Genomic DNA, 27,628 nt, shown 5'->3' with positions numbered 1-27,628 from the left:
ATATCTCATCTATCTTCTCATCATCTCTCAATATTATTATTATTATTATTATTATTATTATTATTATTATTATTATTATTATTATTATTATTATTATTATTGCAAAAACTTCAATGGACCGTACCGTCTCACGGATCATGGTTAATGAAGCAAATTTGAGTGAAAAAAAAAAAAAAAACTTTAAAAAAAAATTCAATCTGACAATCCTAGTAAGCATAAATGGCAAGTTACTTGTTTAAAATGTTAATTGCAACATTTTTTTGGGTTTGTAGATTTATTTGGAGCACATCTTATTTGAATTGGATGGCTTAATCGTTACTTTCCAAATAATTAAGTGACTTATTTGTACATTTTTCCTATATATTAATTAATGTATAATAGGAAAGCAATTGTTTAGTCATGAGGTTGATATGGAAGTAATGCGTAGGGCAGGGCAGGAAGACGAAAAATAAAGCATGGTGGGAAGGACAGAAGATTATAATGAAAGTTTGAAAAAAGATGAGAGGAGAAATATAATAATGCATTCATGTCCTCAATCACGCACTTTAATTTTAGATTATTAATAATAAACTTTAGAAGTTTCTCTCATCTTTAGCTATTAATAAAATTACAATATATAAAAACATATATGGCAGCAAGCTAATTAGCTCTTCTCGATCAGATCAGATCAGATCATACATATTCTTACCATCCAGCAAATTAAATTGAAGATTGGAATTGAGAGATAGATGGCTTTTGTTGCTTTAACTTCTCTCATTAAAACCATTGAGATTCAGTTTCTTGGGCAAACACCAAGGGTAAGCCCGTCTCTCCGCGATCTTGCAAGAATCAAGTCTTTCCTTCAAAATCTTTCTCATTTGCAAGCCCATCTGGTCTATCACCAGGAGGAATCCCTTGGTGATGGTGATGATGAAGATGATGCAATCAAAGTCAGAGATTTCGAAATGGAAATCAGAGAGTTTGCACTCAGAACTGAAGACGACATTGAACTACAACTTAGCTACTTCATCCATTTCCGAGGAGAGTATGGAGAAGAGTTTGCAGCTTACTATGAACTCCTCCTCTATCAAACTTTGCAAGAAGCTGCAAAATATGCAACAGAGCAGCTCTTGGAGTCATCAAAAATGGGTAGTCATAGTCATGCTTTAACTATTCTCATCAACAAAATTGAGTATTACTTAGAGCAACACTTCCCAACGGTGCGTGGTTCTGATAAAATAGCAATAACAATGGTAAAATTCTCAGACGACCTTTCTACCCTGCTAGGCTGCTTATTGCAGGAGAGGAATTCCAAAAATTCTGGTGCTGCAATAAAAAAATTGGGAACCAAAATCAGAAACTTCGCACTCAAAACTGAAGATGACTTCCAAATACAAGTAACAGACTTCCTTATAGCCAAACACACCGGACATCAAGAAAAAGCTTCACAGAAACTCCATCACATGTTGCAAGAAGCAGCAGAAAGCGTACAAGAGTTGTTGAACATAATCAAAAGTAGAAGCAGCAATGAAGTTGATGAGGCAAATCAAACTCAACCATCAAATACTTGGTTAAAACATGCTAGCGCTGCGAATGTTGAATCTGATGGATCCACCTCGCATGGCTTTCTAAAGCCTAAGGGCAAAATGGTTGGCCGTCACAATGATTGTAGAGTCATAAAGGACCTACTCTTTTGGCCCGGTTTTGTCAAACCAGGTATAATCTCAATTGTTGGAATGGTGGGTATTGGAAAGACGACTGTAGCAAGAAATGTGTATGAAGATCCATCAGTCGCATCCTATTTCGATGTAAGAGCTTGGGTTACTATGCCTCCTCCTCAACACTACAATAGGAGCAGAATGCTAAGCCAACTTCTTCAGTCAATTACACCAGTAGAAGAGCCAAATGTAATTAAAAAGGGAAGCACTCCTCACGAACTAGAAATGCAGGTACGCAAATGCTTTGCTGGTAAGAAGTATCTAATTGTTTTGGACAACATTATGAGCAAGCAAACTTGGGAGAAAGCTTGGACTGACATCAGAAGGTGTGTTATTTCTAATGGATTAGTTGGAAGTTACATATTACTAACCACTAGACACTACTTCAACCTATATGCCCATACCCATAAGATGACTTTGCTAGATCCTAAAGAAAGCTGGGAACTATTTTGTAATATCCTTTCTATTGATGAAGAGCACTTGGCCCCTAAATTTGAAAAAATTAGGAACCATGTTGTGGAGAAATGTGATGGATTACCCCAGTTAATTGTTGAAGTTGCCAAGCGTTTATCTAAATGCAACAACATACAACAAGGGTGGAAAAAGATTGAAAAGGAATTAGAGTCATTGGGACTTCTAGATCGCAATGCACTCAGTGTTAGTTACAATATGTTGCCACATCATTTGAAAGTTGGCTTTCTATACTTTGGAGTCTTCCCAAAACGTAAAAAAATTCTGGTTAAAATGCTTATAAGGTTGTGGATTGCCGAGGGATTTGTGAAGCCTTTGAAACATAAGGAGTTAGAAGATGAAGCTTATGAGTACTTACAAGAGCTTAATGATAGAAGTCTTCTCTTAATTGAAGATCGAAGTTGTAATGGCATAATAAAGACTTGTAGAATGCACAGTGCCTTACATAGCTTCTGCGTAGGAGAAGCTCAAAAAGGAGGTATTTTATGTGCAGTAAATACTCAGCAACATTCAGGATTATCATTAAAAGCATTTACAAATTCCTGTCGTTGGCTAAGTGCTTACTCACACAGTTTTGACTATTATGTGCTCTTTGGTAAGAACATCCCTCGCTCCATTTTCTTCTTTCTTGAAAGTACTAAAATGTTTGTTCCTCCGAAGCTGTTAAGAGTTTTGGCTTTTGATACTTCTATATCACTTCAAAGAGTGCAATTAGGAGGTTTAGTTTTTCTGAGATACCTATCCATAACACAATGGTTTGAGGATTTGGATCATGTAGTGTCAAATAATCCAAATTTAGAGACACTTGTTGTTTCCGGTGATGGAGCACCAACAGTCCATTTGTCGTCTAGTATTTGGAAGCCACCAAACTTAAGGCATCTTGAACTTGGCAATTCATATATGGTAGATCCTCCAAGTGCTGATATAAAGAATTTACAAACATTATCTTGGGCAATGAAACCAATTCATTGCAGACAAAAGGTGTACAGAAAGTTCCCTAACATAAAAAATCTGAAAATTTTCTTGAAGGATGACATAGAGCCCAGTCACGTTAGAGGATGTTGCAGCAATCCTATTATTTTGGATCATTTTAACTGTTTGAAAGGGCTTAAGAAGCTTAGCATTTCGGTTTCCATTGGTTGCAATGCAGCCCTTCCAAAACAGTGTATGTATCCTTCAAGACTGGAAAAGTTGAAGTTGAGTGGAACTAATATTTCTCAGCGGGATTTAAATGTAATTGCTAAGTTACCCCAACTTAAGGTGCTCAAGTTGGAAAATGCCTTCCATGGAACAGTATGGAACTCAATATCTAAAGGAGGATTTCCTGTACTAATATTCTTGCTCCTGGAAGCTAAAGAACTCAAGCAGTGGGTAGTTGGCCAGACGCACTTTCGGATGCTCAGACACTTAGTCTTAAGATCCTGTAATTGTTTGGAACGGATCCCAATTGGTTTTAAGATCCTGAAGTCAATTGAGTTGGAGGGGTGTAAGTCTTCCCTTGTCGGTTTTGCCAAACACTTACAACAGAAGAGAAGATTCGAGGATGTTAAGGTTAGAAGCTAAATCATGTTTCTTTTTATTTCTTTTTTATTCAATGCTGACTTTCTTTTTTCTGATCTCATTTGTTTTTGTGCATTATTTTTCACAGATCAAAATCCTTGGCCCCCGAATATGATGACTCACAGAGTACACATACATAATTGTCTATGTAAGATGACTTGGCCAGCCAGCCCCATAGTAAATAACTATTGGAAAACGGTATGTGTTAGGTTACATGTGTCTTAAATTGCTCCTATATTTTTATTTTCATGCCAAATACAGTACATATAGTTGCATATACAAAAAATAAATTCATTAGATTGGTTAAGATTTAATGATTCCTCATTAATGGAATTAAGAAACCTGCAGATTTTACAGTGATCCAGTAGTCAGTCTTCAGGTGATTTTGTTTACCATTTCTTTACTGTATTCTTGAAAATGCTTTTGTAAATTCAGAACATGCAGATGTAAATAAAAAATAACAACATAAGAAATGCACATCCAAAGTTCTTGTAACGCTACCATTAATAATCGCAAGATTTGCCATGTCCATGGAAAAAAGAATAGCCATCCTTCTTTTACTTTTACTCATCGTCATGCCCATGTCGGCGACGGCCAAAAAATCTAAGAAAAACGATATTTTGAAAGGTAAATTTAGTTATATGATTTAAAAGTCAGATTATAATAAAAAATAAAAAGTCTTAAATAAATTTCTGTTTTAGTTGATCTAAAAAGAGAATTATATAAAGTACTGAATATTATATAACAGTCTAAATAAATTTCTGTTTGTGCATTTCTTATGTGCAAAAAATTTGTATTCTTCAAAGAGCAGAGGTTGCAGCACATGCAAAAGAAGAACTTCACAGCTATTGAACTACTAATTACTATTTCTGTTAGGATAAATGAATGAAACATTGAATTTGCCAACAACTAACAGTACGAAATAGAAAATGGAGAAGTTTAGAATCACAGTATGAAATTATCCTACAAAAGTTACACCTCTACATACAGTTGCTAGCTAACAACTTTGTTTTTGTGATGATGATGTGTTTGATGCATTCTTTTCACTATAAACAGGTAGTTAGTAGAGTTTGAGAAGTTTTACAAGTGACTTGGAGAATGCCTTCTGTAATAAAGTATGTGAAGTAGCTAAAGGAGAATTCTATGGACTAAGATTCTTGCTAGCTTCTTGAAGCTAATAAACTTGAGCATTGCGCAAGCTAAGCGATGGTGATTTCCCATGTCTCGAGTTGTTAGTTTTGAGATGTTATTGTTTGTAAAGTTCCCTTGGTGTTTAACAGAAAATTTGAACCTGCAGTCAATTATGTTGGATTAGTGTGGCCCGGCCTTCCCCTAGCTTGTTGCTTTTGCTAAGCAGATTCAGTACTGGCAAGTTGAAATGGGAAACTGCATTTTTGAGGTTAGAAGCTACAGCGTATGATCCATTCTCAACTGTACTATTTCTTTTCCATTCTATATGGATGCTAACTTTCTTTACAAACTTGTTACTATGAATGTAAGATGCTATTGCAGACTATCCAAAAACAAAAAATGCAAACTAACCACTTTTATAATGCAAATTAAATTTGAGGGTTAACTAAACCACTTAAATGGTAGTGGTAAATGGTTTACTACAATGCAGTTAAAGGTTTAATTTTGTGATGATGATCATATCTACCTTGCAATTATTATTTTTTCCTTGTAAATAGAGTGGAGAGGAGTATAGGAAAAGATTGTCACAATTCTATTCTATGAAATTTGTCGAAGCAAATAAAATTGAAAAAGTTTTCCAGCAAACTTGAAGAAAAATGTACTGAAATTTCTTTCTTTTAATTTGTTAAGATGAATGTGGGGATCTGTTACATACAGGAAGGACTCGTGCTGTTAAAAAGGAATGATGTTCAATAAAACAAAACATCTGAATTTTTGGTAGAACAAATTAAAATCAAGAAGTAAAGGCGAGGGTACGGTATACATAATATTACTGATATTATTTTAAAAATAATCAAAGATGAGATGTGAATTTTCATAAAGCTAGGAATTTCATGTGATAGTTGTGTGTCATATATGTGCAAATTTATAGGTGCCAACTTACTGCAGATAAAGTAGGAGTAGGGTGCATGATTTACATTACAGATGGAGATATATATTATATATATGATTTACATTACAGATGGAAAAGTATCGCCCCTTCCGTTGTCACTGCTGCCAAGCAGATTTGATACGGGTTACATTGTATCCATTACGAAGAATGAAGAATGTTTAAGGTTAGAAGCTATATATTATGCTTCAATTCATTCTTACTTTTTTACTTTCATTATAAAAGCCTTTACTATTTCTTTCTCTGATCTTATTTCGTTGTCTTATTTTTTCATAGATTAAAATCATCAGGCTTGAATATTAGGAATCAGCATATCTACATGTAGAAGACGACTTGATCAAGCTCGCAGTGAATTTACTGCATGCTGTCATGTTTGAAAAATGGTACATATATATGCATAAACATGCATATTGCAACATACTATCTGATTTATTATAAAACATGACTAGTTTTCTGGTTTCTCATTCAAAAGATCGATATTCTTTCACAGCCAAATGTTTCTCATTTGCAGGGCATCAAGCATAACTTGCTCATTCCCAGATAATAGAAAGATGCAGTACATATGATAATACCCGGTTTTGTGAATATATATATATATATATATATATATATATATATATATAGATTTTGGATCAGGTGCATTAATTAGTCCTAACTTGCTGCTCCTACTATCACCAGCTTGTTCATGTTAAATATGTTATCTAATCTTTTTATTAATAGAATCTATTAATTTCCATCCTCAAAAGCATCAAAAGATGATTCATATTCCTTTTAAATTAATTCATTAATTAAATCAACTAACCAAATTACTAATCTAACCTTACCATAGATAATAACTGAAAATATTTCTTTTAATCTCAACCATAGATGAGAATCTAATCAATGGGTATTATTAGGCCTCATGGGCCCATCTATTAGAGGGGGTGCACCAGATCCAAAGCCTATATATATATATATATATATATATATATATATATATATATATATATATATAGCATTCTCATCAAGGCAATGGATAGCTCAAAAAAAATAGTTAGATGCTAATAGATGGTGTTGAAACAAAGGATTCATTGTGGCTGTATGTAGCGTGCAGGCAAGTTTATCATCCGGTACCTATATGAGATCGATGATGATGATATGAGAATATGAGTTTAATTAATTGCAAATAGGTGTGCTAATTGAATATGTTGCAGAAATTTTTTTAATCATATATGCATGATTGTCAAGACTTTTGGCTATCTAATAAATTTTCACCTGTCTCTTTGTAGATATGCCCCAGACAACATTGCTAATCTTGCAATTAAGAAGTTCCCCAATGCCTCATATATTTCTTTTAATGTAGTGAAGCTAATACATACATTTACACTTCATTTCACTTAATGACATAAATTGGTTGTTTGTTATGTAAAAATGAATTAAGTACTTATTTTTGCCACACAAATTTTTATGTGGACCATGGTCCACAAAGTACTATGTGGACCATAAAAAAAGTACATTTTTAATATACTAAAAGTACATTATTTGTGTATTGAATATACATTATACAAAATAATATACTCAAATAATATATGTATCCTTCAAGACTGAAGAAGTTGAAGTTTGTAAGTAATTAAAGTCAAACATGGGGACCAGGACTATGTGGTCTAATGGTATCCGGGTTAGACTTCCATTTGGAAGATTATGAGTTCGAGCCTTAGTGGAGGCGTTATTGGTTCTTTGTGTTTCAGTAGGTTAACATGGGAATACATGAGAGCATGGGAACTATCGTGATAGCAGCAACCCAAATTCAACAAAGAAGTTGGATGGGCAGCCACAATTGTTGACATAAACATTTGCAATTTAGTCCCTAGACTTTTGGCTATCTACATAACAACCCCTAATCCTTCTACTATAAATAGGGAGTTGATTTGCCATTTTGTATCATCCCATCTCTCCTGATCTTGTATCCTTTCTTGGTAGTTTAGCATAGAAAGTGCTAGTAGAGAGAAATAGAGAGTATATTGTAACTCCTATTATTTTTCTTGTTGCCAATACAAAAAATCCTTCTTTGTTATATAATCATATGAAAACAGGAAGAAGGGATACAGAGAATGGAGAGGTAAGGTCCAAAGATTTCTCATTCATCGTTAGAATTCTTATACAAAGGTATCACCAAATATAAAGTAATTACAATACATATAAAAGGTAGTAACCTATCAATTACAATTACTACCATATATACAATAATGTCCATAATAATAATAATATTTATAACACTCCCCCTTGGACATTATTTGACATGATCCTGCCTTGTAAAAATTTGCTAGGAAAACCCTGTGGGAAAAACCTAGACAAAAGAGTATAAATGTATGTATTCATGCCTCGTTAAAAACTTCACTAGGAAAACCACGTGGGAAAAACCTAGTTGAAGAAAAGAGTACATGATATTTGTAAGAACATATTTTGTACTGATTGCCTCATTAAAAACCTTAACTTAAGAAAACCCTGTGGGAAAAACTTAGTTAAAGGGAAAAAGAGTACAATCATAAGCCTTCAAGGCATAATCGTCGTAATCTTCAGGATTTGGGAATTTGTCTACTTAAGCAATTATTTTGCAACTTTTTCCCATTTATGTTACTATATCATACTCATGCCTCGTTAAAAACCTCACTAGAAAACCCAGTGGGAAAAATTAGTTGAGGAAAAGAGTGCATGATGTATGTTTATTCTTGTTTTAGATTAGCTGCCTCATTAAAAACCTTAGATTTAAAGAAAAACCCCGCGTGGGAAAAAAAAAACTTAACTAAGGAAAAGAGTACAGCCGTTAGTCATCTAAGACTCAATCTTCAGGATTGATTCATGTAAAATGATACTCCCCCTCAAGATAACAATCTTTAATTCTCATACATTAAATTTCCAAACTGTATAGAGAAATTTTGTAAATAAATATATACAATTGTCAATTGAATAAATATACTCTATAATAATCTCGTGACTCTTCTGGAGTTCACGTGGTATAATATTGATATCATAATATCTAGTCAAAAGGATTTCATTATATATCCTTTTATCATTTGTGCAACACAATCTTTATTGACCCTTTATGGGACAATGGGGGTAAATATAGTACAGCCAGTTTTGGGACTTGGCATTATGGGGATACAAAAATAATAGCCAGTACCCAAGTAGCCCACTGTATATTGGTTTGACTAAGTATCCAATCAAAATCATATATTGGCTAACTGGTGTATAAAAATTTCTTCAAAGAAAAACTCGATCTTCAAGTCGAAATAATACTTAGCTTTCCCAAACTTTTGTTTCAAAAAACTGCGCCTTTAGATATGGGCTGACATCATCAAGCCCTTTATATATTTTATTGATGTTTTCCACCATCAATATTAACTTAGATAATAAATAATAAATAAGTTCATTATCAACCCTTTATCGAGCACACAATGGTACATATTATTCCTTCAATGAGGATATTAACTCCATTCGCAACCCTTTAAAGAGTAAATATAATGACACTTAAATTCTCATTTCGGGAATTATAAATCCATCAGGGATTTCTCAAAATAAATATTAACTATTTCAGGTCCTATAAAGACCTTAATATTTTAATGTGCGGTTTTCACTTTTTCTCATTTTGAGAACTTAAAATCCTTCGGGAACTTTTGAATTTAATATTAGTTGCATATCTAATTTATTATTCTGCCAATGATGTAGCGGAACTTATTGCCATTTATCGTGGGAAAATATGTTTGATTAAAATCAATCAAGGGTATCTGCGTGAACCCATAAGACTACAAACTCGCTTTATATCATATCACCTCATTATTCTTACTTCTCTTTCGTGCACACACCCACTTGTAACCTTCGGGGTTAACTCTTAACGGTGTATTGTTATAAAGAGAATTATTAATAATTAGCGAGTCGAGCTATGCCTTAATTGCTCCTTTATACGTTAAATAGTCATGACACTTCGGGTGCATAACTCTGGATCCAGATTATCATATAATGGAGCAATTTGTACATGCTATTGTGTTGTCGACAACTATAATACTTTCATAAATCTCTCCCATTTATAATAGCTTATGGCAATATTCAAGTCAACCAGATTCTAAACATTTCCCAGAACTTTATTCAGATCACATCTGGTTGTCCCGCATCCCTAGTATTATGTTCGTTTGGTGCACCTATAAATTGACTAGGGTTTTTCGTCATCTAGACGAACGTCTCCAAGACATAATTATTCAAGGTATATCAAGAGTGACAATGTTAATTTACTAGATCTAGTATAATGATTTTTATCTCTTACACCGATAGATCTCCTACACTTCTGGCATCAAGGAGTATCAGTAGATATATTTGGTCCAAATTGGGGATGGTAGACCAAATTGGGGATGGTATATGGACCTAGTCACTCTTTTATGATTAGTATGATCAATAGATGTATTTGGCAGATTATTTGCTAATATCGCAAATATATCATCTTCTGAACTTTCAGTTCAGTCTAACTAGTACATGGATTTAAATAATGAAGATATTTTCATTTATGTAATTTCTTGGCATTCTATTAAATTTGAATCTTATCTCCCCCTAATGCCGAGAAACGATCTTCATTAATTAAGTATGCAGTCAGCGTACCTAAGGATATTTATATTAGTATCCTATCATGTGCTCTTGGCATTAATTAATCAAGAGACTAAGGCTTCTTTGGTATCCTTTTTTAGAGGTACGATGTGGTGGTGATATATTGAAATAGACTGCGCACTATAAATAATAACGCAGATAGGGAAAAGTTTATTTTGAAACCATGTACTAGGTATAACAATCCTTGAGGGATTGGTTTGTGATATGCAGTGAGTTAGATTTGGATTTCAAACAAAAGTATATCCCCAAAACAGATAATTCAATAATTTCTCTTTCACACATGCTCTATCAAAACTCATGTGGATAAGAAATTGTAATATCTAACTCATTATGTTTGCCCTCAGTGACCCAATTGGTCATGCCATAATTAAAAATTGGGTCTCTAAAATGTAAAGATTATCGCAACACAATAATTTCTCAAATGTATATGAAATTTACCACAAGTGACATATAAAATCATATAGGGATAGCATGCACATTGAACAAAATGAGTAAAACATTCGACAATCTTAGGGAGATTAAACGCCAAAAGAAGTATAGATGTTCAAAAATTATCAAATATTAACAATTTGTTTGCTTCAGGCAAACCAACATGATGTGACTCACTTTTGGCGGTTAAGCACATAGCAATTTTGCATAGTAGCATAGCATTAAAAAAAATAGGAGTTGCAGACTTCATTCACGAGTCATGAGTCATTGGTCACTCAAAGAACTACTACTGGAGTACAATGTGACTATCATAAATGACATGCAAGATAATGAGTGACAGATAAATTGACATTTTAAGTTTACCGTCTGGGCAAAACTATATTAAAAAAAATTAGGTACTATCCTTTTGTGTAAATACTCAAATTTGGTATTTATTTCAATGTCAAAGACTCAAGTGAAACAATGCTATAATAAATTAGCGCAACCAATAAACTTGAATTTGGACAAATAACAATTGACTTTTTAATATCAGTACCAAGTCAATTTTACATTTGGGGAATTTGTCCTGGTGCTATTATCATATAATTAGTGCAATAAATTCACCTTCTGGGCAAAGCTATATTCAATATTTATGCTATATATCACAATATTTAGACTCATATCATCTAATTGATATCACAAGATCAAATTAAGGTTTAGCAACGACAGGTGCAATCTAACAATGAAAACCATATAGATAATTCATGCTATTGTCTCACTTATAAGTTGTGTGATAAATCACAATAGCTATGGTCTATATCAAATAATTAATTGCCAACAAGAGAAATAACAAAATTTCTTCTATGAGCCTAATCAAGAGATTATATGCTAAATGTTGTCAATTAAAGAGAAGCATATTCAATATGTGATATAATTGTCCCTTATGTCTTGGACACCAAAAACTCAATTAAGTCATGCACATCCATTTTAAATAAAGGGTATCATGTTTGATACACACAAGACATGCCATGACAAGAGATATTCTATTAATTCATATATTAGAAAATTAAATGAGAGGAGTACCGTTCGCCGAAGAGTAACGAGCACATGTTCGTTGCTGGGCCCATTCATTCCTATTTCGGGGAGTCAAAACAACACTTTTCCAAGCAAGCTCTCATTTTATCTCATGGTTTCATACAAGCATGAAACATCACAAAATAGCAAGATATACAAGCTAAATTGAAACTTGGCAGAAAATTTCAAAATTTTGACCTTGATTGCAGAATTTTCTGGAAAAAAAAAACGGTAACACATTTTGGCACAAAATTTTGCAGATATTTAGTTCAGCAAGTCTAGAACATTCATGAAAATTTTCATGCCAATCCAAGGTCTAGAAGTATTTTTCCCAAAATAATTTCTAACACTGCGCCAGACAGAAAAATAACTGGCAGCACACTGCCGGAACTTTACAGAATTTTTCTGGAACAACCAAAGCATATTTTTAACAGAATCTTTTTACAGACATCAAATATCACAAGTCTAGATTCTCCAGAAAAAATTTCACACCAAAAGGAGTTCAACAAGTATTTTTCACGAATTTAGTTTTCGAACTGTGCTGATCAGAATTTTTCAGGCAGTGATTACTATGTAAAAAAAATTCTTTCTAGATACCATAAAAACACCATAATTCCATTATTTTTGGGAAATATTTTGTCATATATAGTCTAATCTTTCATGGAATATCAAATATCCAGATTATACCTCCAAAATTTATGCAAACAAATTTAATACACAAGAGGTACAAAGTTGACTAAACGACAACTATTAAAATGCAGATATCATTGTCTATCAATAATAGTGCTTATTTAAACATAAATAAGTAATAAGTGTTTATGAAAAGTACCGTTTATCAATGATAATGGGCACATGTTTGCCCCCAGAATTAATCTGTTACTTCCTTGGGAAGTGTTCTCGGGGATGGCTTGACTTGAAATTAGGGGTGTAAACGAGCCGAGCCGAGCCCGAGCCTGGGTAGGCTCATGCTCGTGCTCGTTAATGATAGCACTGCTCGAGCTCGAGCTCGAGCTCGTTCGAGCTCATGAACTGATGCTCGAGCTCGAGCTCAGCAATTGTCGAGCTGCTCGAGCTCGAGTTTAGGCTTGAATTTGAGTTCAATTTTGATGTCAAATTTGACCGGTTTGATTTAAAATTTAAACTACTTTGTTTTATGACTTTTATCCATACATAACTATTAAAGTATTTTAATTTCCCTCCCCTAATTATTATTTTTATATACTAAATATAATATAATTATATTATATATTATATATTATAAGGCTCGCGAGCGGCTCGTCAATCCGCGAGCCTACAATTCCTAAGCTCGGCTCGTGCTCGTTTAATCCACGAGCTACTTGAGCTCGAGCCGAGCTCGATTTTGACCGAGTTTGAGCCGAGCGTTGACCGAACCGCTCATGAGCAACTCGCGAGCGATTCAGCTCATTTACACCCCTACTTGAAATATTGGAAGTATTATATAGCATATGGAGGGGTGGTACCTGTAATGCCATGCTCATGCTGCTTTGATCAAGGCAAAGACTTTTGGAGTTAATGTGGTTGTTATTTCCCTTATGATGTGTCTCAAAACAAATTTAATCACTTCTTCCATGTGGTTTCGGTAGAATCACTCAACGTAGCCAAAAAAAAAATCCAGAGCTTATATCACCAGCAGGGAAGCCCATAGCAATAATATTTTATGTGATGTACAGCAAATTCAAATCAAAACCGCCTTCCTGGTATCTTCTTTTGCTCTGGCGATGAGGCAGAGGACTCCGGCCGCCCATCGTCAATCACCGGACTTGGCCGATACGCAGGAGGAAAAAGCCGCCACTGCTTCACCACTAGTCATCACCGATCTGCTCGCGCTATCATCAACAATTTCGCCAATTTGCTGCTGGTGGTTCGATCCGTCGCGGCTACCTCGCCGGAAAGGAGCAGAGGCCGAGGCCGCTGTTGGTCGCGGTTGTGCAAGGAGTCGACGAATTTTGAGAGGAGCAAAGCGGCCTTACCAAAATGGCAAATTCTCGGTCGCAGGACTGCTTGCATAATGGAGATCCGCGGCTTCCTGTGAATTCTCCCAACCTTCCCGAAGTCCGATCGACGGCGTCTTCGCTGGCGATTCCGACATCCGATCGTGGCACGGACGGTATGGCTGCAGTCGCCCCATCACCGTGGTCAATTGTTGATGGTCAGATCGTGGATCGACGCGGTGAGACGAGTCCAGCAGTACCAACCAATCTTCGTTCAACCGACCGGATCGTCGAAAAATTGGGCCGCCGATGAATACTTCAAAACATCAAGTCTCTGGCTTTCTGGACGGCGATCAACGTGCGACCTTCGAATGAAGGCTTGAGAAGGCCTAAAAACTGATCGTCGGCTCCAGATTCGTAATCGCCTCTGGCGATAAGATGCAGCCTGCGCGACGTTTGATTACCGGTTCCGATCGTTCATATTTTCACAATTTTTATAGGATAGAAAAACTTAGATTATCGAGGAGGTAGAGCAAGGTGCTGATAACGTGTTATATAATCATATGAAAACAGGAAGAAGGGATACAGAGAATGGAGAGGTAAGGTCCAAAGATTTCTCATTCATCGTTAGAATTCTTATACAAAGGTATCACCAAATATAAAGTAATTACAATACATATAAAAGGTAGTAACCTATCAATTACAATTACTACGATATATACAATAATGTCCATAATAATAATAATATTTATAACATTCTTCAAATTGTCTTTATTGTGTGTATGATTTATTCTAAATCTTACACTAGAAATATTCTCAATATTTCCGCCCAAGTTGCCATTGTAATTAGGTGTTGTGAACCGTATCGATCCTAACAAGTGGTATCAGAGCCCCAGGTTGGTTCATAGATATATCTTTATTATATCGTTTATGTTAGAACTCATTCTGGTAAAGTGATTGTACATGTCTAGGAAAAGATCTGGTTAAGACTTGGTATTTAAGCAGTCCATTTGTGACTCACCTCTCTTCTCCAGAAGTATTTTCCTGGTGTGCGGTTCACAAGACCGGGAGTGTTCTATTATACGATACTATTTAGATATATTGTTCAGGATTTGAATCAAGAACACCACTCACAATGGCGGCAAAGTATGAGATTGAAAAGTTCAATGGGAACAATTTCTCATTGTGGAAAATGAGAATGAAAGCAGTTCTCAGAAAAAATAACTGCTTAGAAGCAATTGAAGAAAGACTAGCCGACTTCACAGACGATGCTAAGTGGAAAGAAATGGATAAAAATGCTGTTGCCGATCTTCACTTAGCGCTTGCTGATGGAGTCCTATCAAGTGTGGAAGAGAAGAATACGGCAAAAGAGATATGGGATACTCTCGTAAATTTGTATGAGGCCAAATCACTGCACAACAAGATCTTCTTGAAGAGGAAGCTATATACTCTCAGGATGATGGAGACATCCATGATAACTGAGCACATCAACATTCTCAACACTCTATTTTCACAACTCTCAGCGTTGAGTTATAAAATAGACGTGAGTGAACGTGCTGAAATTTTACTCCAAAGTCTACCGGATTCGTATGATCAACTCATTATCAATGTAGTCAACAACAAGGAGGTACTTGTCTTCAATGACATTGCAGCTGCGGTTCTTCAAGAAGAAAGTCGGCGCAAAAACAAAGAAGATAACGTTGGAACCTCACAACAAACTCAGGCATTGACTGTATCAAGAGGAAGATCAATGGAGTCTGGCTCCAGTGGGAGTCACAACCGAGGTAGATCGAAATCAAGGAGTAAGAAGAATGTCAAGTGTTTCCACTGTGGCAAAAAGGGGCACTACAAGACTGAGTGTTGGTAGCTCAAGAAAGATGCGGTCAAAGGCAAAAATTCTGAGACATCAAATGCTCAGGGTTGTGTTGTGAGTACATCGGATGGAGGTGAAGTTTTATTTAGTGAAGCAGCAACAATTGTAGAAGGCAGGAAAAGTCTAGCTGATGTTTGGCTCATGGACTCCGGAGCAACATGGCATATGACTTCACGAAGAGAATGGTTTCATGAATATGAACCTGTCTCTGGAGGATCCGCCTTCATGGGAGATGATCATGCCTTAGAGATTGCTGGCATTGGTACTATCAAACTAAAAATGTTTGATGGTACTGTTCGCACTATCCAGGAGGTACGACACGTGAAAGGCCTGAAGAAAAATCTATTGTCTTTAGGACAATTAGATAGCCGTGAATGTAAGATTCACATTCAAGATGGGATCATCAAAGTAACCAAGGGCGCGCTCGTTGTGATGAAAGCTGAAAAGATAGCAGCCAATCTATACATGCTTAAAGGAAAAACACAACTACAAGGAGAAGCAGCTGTTGCATCAGACAATCTTATAGAGGAATCAACGACGATGTGGCATCAAAAACTTGGCCACATGTCGGAACGAGGTCTAAAGATTCTTGCTGATCAACATCTTCTTCCAGGGTTAAAAAAGGTTTCATTACCTTTTTGTGAGCATTGTGTTACAAGTAAGCAGCATAGATTGAAGTTCAAGAGCTCTAAAGCAAGAAGCAAAGCTATCTTGGAGCTGATCCACTCCGATGTTTGGCAAGCACCAGTTATATCCCTAGGAGGTGCAAAATATTTTGTATCCTTCATAGACGACTACTCCAGGAGATGTTGGGTGTATCCAATCAAGCGGAAGGCGGATGTATTTGAAGTTTTCAAAATCTTCAAAGCGCGTGTGGAACTTGAATCCGAGAAAAGGATCAAGTGTTTGAGGTCGGATAATGGAGGAGAATATACTAGTGATGAGTTTGATAGATACTGTCTACAAGAAGGTATCAAACGACAGTTCACGGTGGCATATACTCCACAACAAAATGGAGTGGCAGAGCGGATGAACAGAACCTTGTTGGAAAGAACAAGGGCAATATTGAGGACTGCAAATTTGGCAAATTCATTTTGGGCTGAAGCAGTCAAAACCTCCTGTTATGTGATCAATCGGTCTCCATCAACCGCAATTGATCTGAAAACGCCAATGGAAATGTGGACTGGTAAGCCATCCAGTTATTCTCACTTGCATACATTTGGGAGTCCGGCTTATGTGATATACAACACTCAAGAAACATCAAAACTTGATTCTAAATCAAGAAAATGTGTTTTCTTGGGGTATGCTGATGGAGTGAAGGGGTATCGCTTGTGGGATCCCACAGCCCACAAGGTTATCATCAACAGGGATGTTGTATTTGTAGAAAACAAGGTACAAGGAAGTGAAAACACTGGGAATGAGAAACCAGAGACAACTACAATACAAATTGAAGGAAGGAAGGAAGAAGAAATTCCAGTTTCCTCTGAAGCAACAATAGAGCATGATGGACAAGAGCAAGCTGAGTCTTCAACTTCAGAAGTTCGACGATCAACTCGGGAGAGGAAGCAACCAGCTTGGCACTCAGATTATTCTATGGAGGGAAATGTTGCATACTGTCTACTTACAGAAGATGGTGAGCCATTAACTTACCATGAGGCTATAAAAAGTCCAGATGCTTCTCTGTGGATGACAGCAATGCAAGAAGAAATTGAAGCTCTCCATAAGAATAAAACATGGGAACTTGTGCCGTTACCACGAGAAAGGAAGGCTTTTGGAAATAAGTGGGTCTATAAGATCAAACGAGATAGCAATAATCAAGTGGAACGGTATCGTGCTCGATTAGTTGTGAAAGGATTTGCTCAGAAAGAAGGAGTTGATTTCAACGAGATATTTTCTCCGGTTGTACGACTTACAACAATTAGAGCAGTCTTGGCGATGTGTGCTGTGTTTGACTTGTATCTTGAGCAGTTGGATGTGAAAACTGCATTTCTACATGGAGAACTTGAAGAAGAGATTTACATGCTCCAACCAGAAGGATTTGAAGAAGAAAGAAAAGAGAACTTGGTTTGCAGGTTGAACAAATCTCTATACGGTCTCAAACAGGCGCCGAGATGTTGGTATAAGAGATTTGATTCATTCATTTTGAGCCTTGGATACAACAGATTTAATTCAGATCCTTGTGCATATCACAAGAGATTTGATGATAATCAGTTTATCATTTTGCTGTTGTATGTTGATGACATGTTGGTAGTAGTTCACAACAATGATCGCATCACAGAGATGAAGGCTCAATTGGCTAGGGAATTTGAAATGAAGGACTTGGGACCAGCAAACAAGATTCTAGGGATGCAAATTCACCGAGACAGAAATAATAGGAAGATTTGGCTTTCGCAGCAGAACTATTTGAAGAAAATCTTGCGGCGCTTCAACATGCAAGATTGTAAGCCAATTACTACCCCTCTTTCTATTAATTTCAAGTTATCCTCAAGTATGAGTCCTAGCAACGAAGCAGAGAGGATGGAGATGTCTCGAGTACCGTATGCATCAGCAGTGGGCAGTTTAATGTTTGTTATGATCTGCACTAGACCAGACATTGCACAAGCAGTGGGAGCGGTCAGTCGATACATGGCAAATCCTGGTAGAGAGCATTGGAATGCTGTTAAGAGGATCCTTAGATATATCAAGGGTACCTCAGATATTGCATTGTGTTATGGAGGATCAGATTTCATTATTAAAGGCTATGTTGATTCAGATTATGCAGGTAATCTTGATTGTAGTAAATCCACCACGGCTTATGTGTTTACTCTTGCTAGCGGAGCAGTAAGCTGGGTCTCGAAGCTGCAGTCTGTTGTGGCAATGTCAATGACAGAAGCAGAATATATAGCAGCTACTCAAGCTAGTAAAGAGGCGATATGGTTGCAAATGCTATTGGAGGAGCTCGGGCACAAAGTAGAGAAAATAACTCTATTTTGTGACAGTCAGAGCGCTTTGTACTTGACAAAGAATCCAGCATTTCATTCCAAGACGAAACACATACGAGTTTAGTATCACTTTGTTCGTGAAAAGGTGGAAGAAGGAAGTGTGGATATACAGAAAATCCATACTAAAGATAACCTGGCAGATATGTTGACAAAGCCGATTACCAACGATAAGTTCGTATGGTGTAGATCCTCAATTGGCCTAACAAGTATGCAAGCAGCAGGTGATTGGCAAAAAAAGGATGAAGATCCATGATTTGACTTTAGTGGGAGATTTGTAAGTAATTAAAGTCAAACATGGGAATACATGAGAGCATGGGAACTATCATGATAGCAGCAACCCAAATTCAACAAAGTTGTCAGTAAATCAGTAGGCAAATTGTTGAAAGAAGTTGGATGGGTAGCCACAATTGTTGACATAAACATTTGCAATTTAGTCCCTAGACTTTTGGCTATCTACATAACAACCCCTAATCCTTCTACTATAAATAGGGAGTTGATTTGCCATTTTGTATCATCCCATCTCATCCCATCTCTCCTGATCTTGTATCCTTTCTTGGTAGTTTAGCATAGAAAGTGCTAGTAGAGAGAAATAGAGAGTATATTGTAACTCCTATTATTTTTCTTGTTGCCAATACAAAAAATCCTTCTTCAAATTGTCTTTATTGTGTGTATGATTTATTCTAAATCTTACACTAGAAATATTCTCAATATTTCCGCCCAAGTTGCCATTGTAATTAGGTGTTGTGAACCGTATCGATCCTAACAAAGTTGAGTGGGGCCTTAATATTTCTGAGTGGGATTTAAATGTAATTGCCATGTTACCCCAGCTTATGGTGCTCAAGTTGAAAAATTCCTTCCATGGAGCTAGCTGTATGGAAAGTTGCAGAAAGCGGATTTTCTGAATTAAGATTCTTGCTCCTGTGGCCTGTGGGTAATTGTTTGGAAGAAATGCCAAAGAATTTTCTATGTGACAACTTGGAGTCAATTGCGTTGGAGGGGTGTCACTCTTCCCTTTTCCTTGTGCCGAGCAATTTCAACAAAAGAGAGGATACACGGATTTAAAGGTTAGAAGCTAAAACTTGTTTCATTCTTAATTTGTATTTCTTTTCTATCAATGCTGTCTTTCTTTACAAAATAGTACCTTTTTCAAAAAATAAAAAAAAAAAAATCTGATCTCATTTTCTGGATTATTTTTCACAGATCAAAATTCTAGACCCTGAATATGATGATAACAAATACAAAAGTGTGTATGTAAGAAGTCTTGTCCAGCCTCATAGTATACAACTCTCAGAAAATTTGAAGTGTTAGGTTACTACATGCGTCTGGTATCTACATTTTTTATTTGCATTATTGAATACGAAATAAAATGATGTACTGATTTTTCAGTTGTATAATTTTTGCATTTTATAGAGTTACATCCCACTTTATTTATTTACTAGTAATTGTCCCGTGCGATGCACGAACTATTATTAATTTAACAAATTTACCAATTAAATTTTTGACATCCTCTGAATTAGCAAAGAAAGTAATGATTGTGTAAACAGAAAAACGTACTTGAGTTCTTGAACTCAGAATTAGTTTGATTAAAAATGTAAGTATAACTATACAATGTAGTATTTAATATTTTTAAAAGTTTAATTATGCTATTATTATGTTGATTTTAAAGTTTATTGTTTTTTTTTTTTGAAAATTTTTAAAGTTTATTGTTAGTTGTATTATTATTTGAATTTGATTTTTTTTTGAAAGGAATTTGAATTTGAAATAACTACTTTAATTATATAACTAACGTATTTAAATAAAACTTGTAAATAAAATAGCAGATGATATTTGTCGAAAATTTCCACCAAAAACTTATTCATTTGAAAAAGATTATTTATGTAAGAACTATATTTATTTTGTATCTAATTTCTCCTCTTTATATATGTGGAGTCAAATTAATTATAATTGAGGTTTAAATGAATATATTCACAAATTATATTAAATATAAAACTTTACCAATAAATTTGAACACAATAAACTTTTTTCCATACTTCATTATGCTTTAATATATATAGAGATAGGGATAGAGCTGTAATAATAAAATATAATTTATAAAATATAAATACACATAACAACTTCAAAAAAAATATGTATAAATGTATCTACCCATACAATTAATGCATTCATACTTGCTAATCTTGTTTCTATCAAAATGCATTCACAATTTGGAGGTAAATTTTGTTGCTAGATTCTGCTTTATTATATATAAATAAGATAAAGATTTTATCTATTAAGTGTAGCTTACACTAGAGTCAGGCTTGTATAGTAGTTGTAATTACAAAAAAATAAATTCATTTTTATAATTTAGAATTATATCACTCTAATCTATCACCACATTATTATTACCTGAAAGAACATCAATATTGCTCTATGTATTCGTGTGCAAACCGGGGGAGGACTGGTGTTGTTTCCTTAGACCTCAGCTGTGAAAATGTACTGTGCAGTCACTCCAACAACATAATAGAAAGATGCACTAGCTAGACAGTTTAATTAGTTACTTCTTTGGTTAAGAGTGAATGATTCCTCACTAATGAAAGAAATACTACTACAGATGAGTATCCAGAAGTTGCCAGATGCATAGTATTTTTGAAATAGCTTAGCTTGCAGAACCTGCAAAAATCGTATTCTCCAAAAATTCAAGCTATACTATTGATCATAATTGCCTTGTTTCAAGAAATGCAGTGGATATTCTTTGACAGACAAATAGTTTCTGATTTGCAAGCCATTAAAAATGACCCGATTTCACTTGTGAACTGTGCAGTAATCCATCAATTGGACAACCTTGACTGTTTGGAAGGGCTTGAGAAGCTAATGATCTAAGTTTCTGTTGGCTGCATTGTAACTCTTTAAATCGGTCTGTGTTTCCTTTCCTACCCGAGAAGTTGAGATTTAATGGGTTTTAATCATTTTGAGAGGCATATAACGGTACGTAGTTGGCATTTTGCTCTAGCTTAAGGTGTTCAAGCAAGAAAATTATATTCCTTCCACGGAAAAGAATGGAAAGTAGTTGAAGGAGGATTTTATCAATTAGGATTCTTGCTTCTTGAAGAAAAAAGCCAGAAGCAGTTGAAGGCTAATAAATATTCCTTCCATATCTCTGGCACTTGTGTCTAAGATTCTGCCATTGTTTGGAAGAGATTCCCGGGATCGGAGTTTTGCAATATTTTGTTGTCAATTAAGTTGAAACAGTGCAGCCCTTGTAGTGTTGTTGTTGCCAGGCAGATTCAAGAAGGCTGCATCAATTATGCACAAGAATGTTTGAGGTTAAAAGCTTAATCATGCTTCATCCAAAATTTTTTATTTTCTTAGACATTCTTTACAATAGCTCGCTGTTACTATTTCTTTTTCTGATCTCATTTTGTTCTCTCCATTTTCCATATAATTGAGAGTTGTGACTTCCTGTCAAATGGACAATGGTCAGTTTTTCCTCGCCAAACATTGTAAAGTTCCTTTGGTGTTTAATAGAAAATTTGAACCTGCCGTCAACTAAGTTGGATACTGGCAACTAATTTTCTGCCGTTGTTAGTTACTCGATAAATTCCAAGTGTTATCATTATATTGATACAGTTACCTTGTTTTGAAAAATGCAGTGGGTATTCATTCTTTGACAGACAAGTAGTTTCTCATTTGCAAACCATTAAATTAAAGATGACTTAGAGCCCAGTTTCACTTGTGGATGGTGTAGTAATCCCATCATTTTGGATAATCTTGACTATTTGGAAGGGCTTGAGAATTCTATGGACTACGACTCTTGCTAGCTTCTTGAAGCTAATAAACTTGAGCATTGCGCAAGCTAAGCGATGGTGATTTCCCATGTCTTTAGTTGTTAGTCTTGAGATGTTATTGTTTGGAAAAGTTCCCTTGGTGTTTAACAGAAAATTTGAACCTGCGGTCAATTAAGTTAGATTAGTGTGGCCATTCCGTTATTGCTTTTGCTATGCAGATTCTAGATTAGCAAGTTGAATTGGGGAACTACATTTTTTAGGTTAGAAGCTACATCATTTGATCTATTTCTTTTCTATTCCATAAGAATACTAACTTTCTTTATGAACTTGTGGTTTTTTTTTTTTTTTTTTATCTAATTTTGTTTTCTACATTTTGCATTATTTTCATAGACCAAAAAACAGGGCCTGTGAATATGATGAACCACAAATAGAAGAGTGTGTAGAAGATGACTTGGTTGGGGTGTGTTTGCACTTTGCAGTGAATGCTATTAGAAATATGGTATGTACATAGATACATATCTCATGTCTGCCAATTATATCCAACATACTTTATGATCTATTATAAAACATGATTAGTTTTATGGTTTCTTTTTCAAAAAAAAAAAAAAAATGCATTTGATATTGTTTAACAGCCAAATGTTTCTCATTTGCAAGGCATTAAGGATAAACTTCCTCAATCCCCCATAATTGAGAGTTGTGGCTTCCTGTCAAATGGACAATGGTCAGTTTTTCTTCGCCAAACATTGTGAAGGAGATTGATGTATATATGTTGGTCATTTATGATTTACTGTCATTGATGAAACCTTTGTCAGTATACTTGAGTCAACTAATGATGTTGCCGGGGTGTGGAGGCAATTCCACTTTTTGTTGCAAGAATTAACTAATGATGTTTATTTTGTACTGTCTGTCTCTGCCATATTGATAATGATTCGCAAGACTAATTAAGTATAATTTTGAAAACTTCTATTTTTAGAATTAACTATAAATAAGCTCCATCTTACGCATCATGTATGGCTTCAAAGCATAGATTTGACAGTGATCTGTTACCATTTTACTTTAAATGGGCACTCCTTTTACAATTACAATATGAAATAATCTCCCAAAACTCACCCCTCTTTAATTGCTAACAACTCTACTTTTATGGAGTAAAATTTGAGAGGTTAACACTTAACTAACCACTTAAATGATAGTGGTAAATAGTTTACTATAATATAATGCAGTTAGAGAAGTTGTATTTCTCTAGATTTACAGTATGAATTTATCTGGCAAAACTTGCACCTCTGTAGTGGCTAACACCTCAGCAATTTGTTTTTGTAACAATGATGGTTTGTTGCATTGTTTTCAGTGTAAAAACGGTAGTGATGAGAATTTGAGAAGGTTTACCAGCAACTTGTAGAATACCTTCCATGCATGCATGGAAAAGTATGGGATGTAGCTAAAGGAATTGTTGGGTTGCCCATATCTTGTGACAAAAAGTGGAATCACCTATCTCAAGTGTCCTCAGATCCCAATGTAACAGGATTATGTTGGTGAGACTCAATTATTGATCTCTGGTAACAAATTTCACTTCTGTGACTAGTTGAACTACCCAAGCGGGTTGGATTGCCCATAACTGATCGACTCAACCAAGTTGAATTATAAATTTGTGGTTATCGCTTGACCAACTTGAATTGGGTGGGGTTGTCCTAAATTGCCCAAATTATCTTTTCATGGTTGGAGGGTTATTCGCATATCTGATCTAGTCATGGATATGATTGAGACATAATAATAATAATTTAAGGTGAATAATTTGGTTGTCCATCCCCATCCATTATGTTAATTCAAACAAATTTGGATTTGTTATTGTGTCTCATTTGCAAATTTAGAAATATTTTACACAAATGATTAGTTATTCTATGGCCCCCAGTCACTTGGTGATCAATATATATTTTCGTTTTTATGGTTGATTTTTAATCAGAAACTCCAGAAAGATTACTGATTAATTTTTTTTTTTTAGTGTTATGAATAAATATATGTAGACATTACTAAAAATATCATACTATTGTTGGTTTTACGGCCACGAGGTAGTCGGAACCAACACAACCGTAAAACAATAATTATTGAAGGAAACGAGATGCCCAATTGACAGTATTATTATTGCTAGAAGATTAAAAGCTCATCCCTTTTCATTTGAATGTGCCTCAAGGGGTATTTATACAAGATCTACATGTTTCGAGAAAGGAAAGAAAAGATTTACAAAATTGATCTTAAGAAAATTTTCACACAGGAGTTAAGGCCTTACGTTGAATCCGCCATCAAAGCTTCACAGAAATCTGTCAAAGCCTTGGAATTGCATCACGAAATAAATCAACAATTTGTCTGCTACTGTTGCTTCCTTATCCACCTCCTCTCACACCCAACTGGTCAACCAACTGCTCACCAGCCAAGGTAAACAACCTGTCCAGGAGGAGGACTCCATTACTGTTGCTCAAATCGAAGGGGTCTCCACTGCAACAGACATGGGAGATCACCAACCCCATTTTTCTCCGTATCCTAAGGTTGATTTCCCTCTGTTTTCCGGCGAGGAAGATCTTATGGTTTGGCTTCTTTGTTGTGAATCTTCGTTTCACCATGCAGGCACACTTGACCAGGACCGTGTTCCGCTAGCTGCACACCACATGATTGGTGAGGCACAACTATGGTACCACTCTGAAACTGCAGTTTCTCCGTTTACTTCCTGGGCCTCGTTTAAGGAATAGTGTTGCTTAAGTTTTGGACCTCCCCGTAGCCTTTATCCGCTGGGCGAATTAAAGTTGCTCTTTCAAATGGGTAGACACATTGATGATTATATCAAGGACTTTCGGGCTCAACTTGCTCGTGCTGGCACAGTGCTCCCTGCCCAGCATATCGATCTTTTTACTGGTGGTCTAGACGAAGTGCTTCTATCGATGTCGAACGGACCAAACCAGGTTCTCTTAATGAAGCTATGAATACTGCCCGGGATTTCTATCATAAATGCCACCTCTTAAGCCTCTTAACAGCCGAACCACCCAACAAATTACCTGTCCAGACTTCACGCCCTCCAACAGCCCGTTTTTCCCCACCCCCTAAATCGTCTCCAAGCCACACCAACTCCTCTTGCCCTCCTTTTAAGTTTCTATCTCCAGCAGAAAAAGCAGACAGAGATGCCAAATAGTTATGTTATAATTGTGATGAGCGATTTTTTCCAAGTCAAAAATGCCGCCACCTTTTTAGGTTGTGGACATTAGAGGATGGTGAAGAACCCCCTGCTTGGGTTGCATCCACGGAGATGAACGCACGTAATGGAATCACCTAAATTCAACTTGAACGTTGTCACCTACTTCAAGCTTGAGGACAAGCTTGATCTCCAGGAGGGGTGTAATGGTACAATATGTTGCCCAATTGGTTCACACTACCTAAAGATCAAATTAGTTATATTGTTTCCTTTACTAGTTTAGTTATATTGTTTCCTTGACTAGTTTAGTTATATTTCCTTCATATTTAGTTTAGCAGTTTTTAGAATATTATTTCCTAATATCTTTGATTGTACCTCCTATATATATGGGAGAATATTAATTTGTCAAGTTAAGTTGGTATTGAATAAAAATTAAAGGAAGTTTCTTCCCCAACTTCTCCACTCTTATTCTGTATCCGGCCACCATAGGTAGACCACCTGCTTCCTCCGTTAATCATAGACCCGTGACGCGTAGTTTATCTACTGAAACATATCATCCAACAACTCCATGCTGCCATCATGACTATGAAGGAAGATCAAGCTTCATTACAACAAATGTTCCTTCAGCTTATGGCAAATAAGGATTCCACCCAAACATCAAACAGTCATGCTACACCACTACACCCTTCAACCCAAAACACTCATGTTCCGCCACCAGACTCTTCAAACCAAAACACACACGAACCTACATCCACATTTATACCCAAATATTCTCGCCTGGAGTTTCCCAAATATGATGGCAAAGATGACCCGATAGGTTGGCTACACCGCTGTGAGCAAATTTTTTCGTAACCAAAACACGTCGGGTAACGAACATGTAAGTTTGGCAGCCTTCTACATGACCGGAGTGGCTCAAATATGGTTTTTTCGACTCAATACGGAAGAACCCGAGATGACATGGCCTCTTTTCAAGAAAAGGTGCATCCTAAGATTTGGACCACCACTGCGAGGTAACGTTCTTGGTGATCTGACTAATCATAAACAAAATGGGAGTCCGATTGAGTCTTATAATGATGAGTTCCAAACCATGCTTATGCGTACATCCTCAGTTCGACACGACCAGGAGGTTGATCTTTACACTGCAGGCTTGGATGATACACTCCGCATAGATGTTGAATCACAATGACCAGCCAACTTAGATATTGCTATGAATTTTGCTAGAGCCCTTTCCCGACGATAAGCATGCGGCATGCAGAACCTAGGCACAATAATGTCACCCCCTACAAGAAATCAAGCATCCACCCCCTTCTCATCTGGTAGTCGCATTCGAACTTCCGCAGGTTCAACCAACAGCAATTTTGTAACCAACCGACCATCATCGACAAAGACATCTGGGGTATCCTTTCTGGAAGAAAAACGGTTGTCTAGAGCAGAGCTTCAAAACCGTCGCTCTCGAGGGCTTTGTTATCACTGCGATGAGCGATGGTCACCTGCTCATCAGTGCAAAAAACTCTCCCTCCTTGTGATTGATGAAGAAGCAGAAATGGACGCATATCATAACGAAATAGAACCTGAAACGTCTGAAGACCCTGAGATTTCTCTTCACGCCATCACCGGAGCCAATAATGCATATACAATGAAAGTAAAAATGCAGCTTGGTAGCCACCCAGTATCCGCCTTAATTGACTCCAGAAGTACCCACAATTTTGTGGATGAACAAACTGCCAAGAAGTTAAGACTGCGTATATATAAGTGTTCGAACCTGCAGGTTGCAGTGGCAAACGGCGAAAGGATCACAGGGACAGGGATGTGCAACAATGTCCAACTCTGCAAAGAAGGACAACGGTTTTATGTTCACTTCTACGTAATTCCGCTTGTTGGATTTGAAATGGTCCTGGGTGTCAAATGGTTGCACACCTTGGGTGCAATTTTATGGGATTTTAATGCTTTAACCATGAGTT

At 36.0% G+C, this 27,628-nt stretch overlaps 1 protein-coding gene and 2 long non-coding RNA genes across 3 annotated transcripts; all 3 read left to right on the top strand.

Annotated features, from left to right (window-relative positions):
* The first annotated feature begins 728 nt into the window (after nucleotides 1-728).
* Nucleotides 729-3,731, top strand: LOC109183974 (putative late blight resistance protein homolog R1A-4). The gene has a single exon (XM_019334002.1). The coding sequence runs from the start codon at nucleotides 729-731 to the stop codon at nucleotides 3,729-3,731; it is 3,003 nt and encodes a 1,000-aa protein (XP_019189547.1).
* Nucleotides 3,732-4,611: 880 nt separating this feature from the next.
* On the top strand, nucleotides 4,612-5,244 carry LOC109184004. Its single transcript, XR_002054677.1, has 2 exons — nucleotides 4,612-4,937; nucleotides 5,026-5,244. It is a non-coding gene; the product is annotated as an uncharacterized LOC109184004 (long non-coding RNA).
* Nucleotides 5,245-22,570: 17,326 nt separating this feature from the next.
* On the top strand, nucleotides 22,571-23,935 carry LOC109184003. The gene is made up of 4 exons (XR_002054676.1): nucleotides 22,571-22,752; nucleotides 22,883-22,991; nucleotides 23,125-23,213; nucleotides 23,838-23,935. It is a non-coding gene; the product is annotated as an uncharacterized LOC109184003 (long non-coding RNA).
* The last annotated feature ends 3,693 nt before the right edge of the window (nucleotides 23,936-27,628 follow it).

The sequence above is a fragment of the Ipomoea nil genome, unplaced genomic scaffold, assembly GCF_001879475.1.
Source record: "Ipomoea nil cultivar Tokyo-kokei standard unplaced genomic scaffold, Asagao_1.1 scaffold1237, whole genome shotgun sequence".
NCBI classification, from domain to species: Eukaryota; Viridiplantae; Streptophyta; class Magnoliopsida; order Solanales; family Convolvulaceae; genus Ipomoea; species Ipomoea nil.
This window is presented reverse-complemented; position numbering and strand designations above follow the sequence as displayed.

Excerpts from the sequence above, each read along its gene's own strand:
- LOC109183974 (XM_019334002.1), top strand. The coding sequence starts at position 729 with ATGGCTTTTGTTGCTTTAACTTCTCTCATTAAAACCATTGAGATTCAG.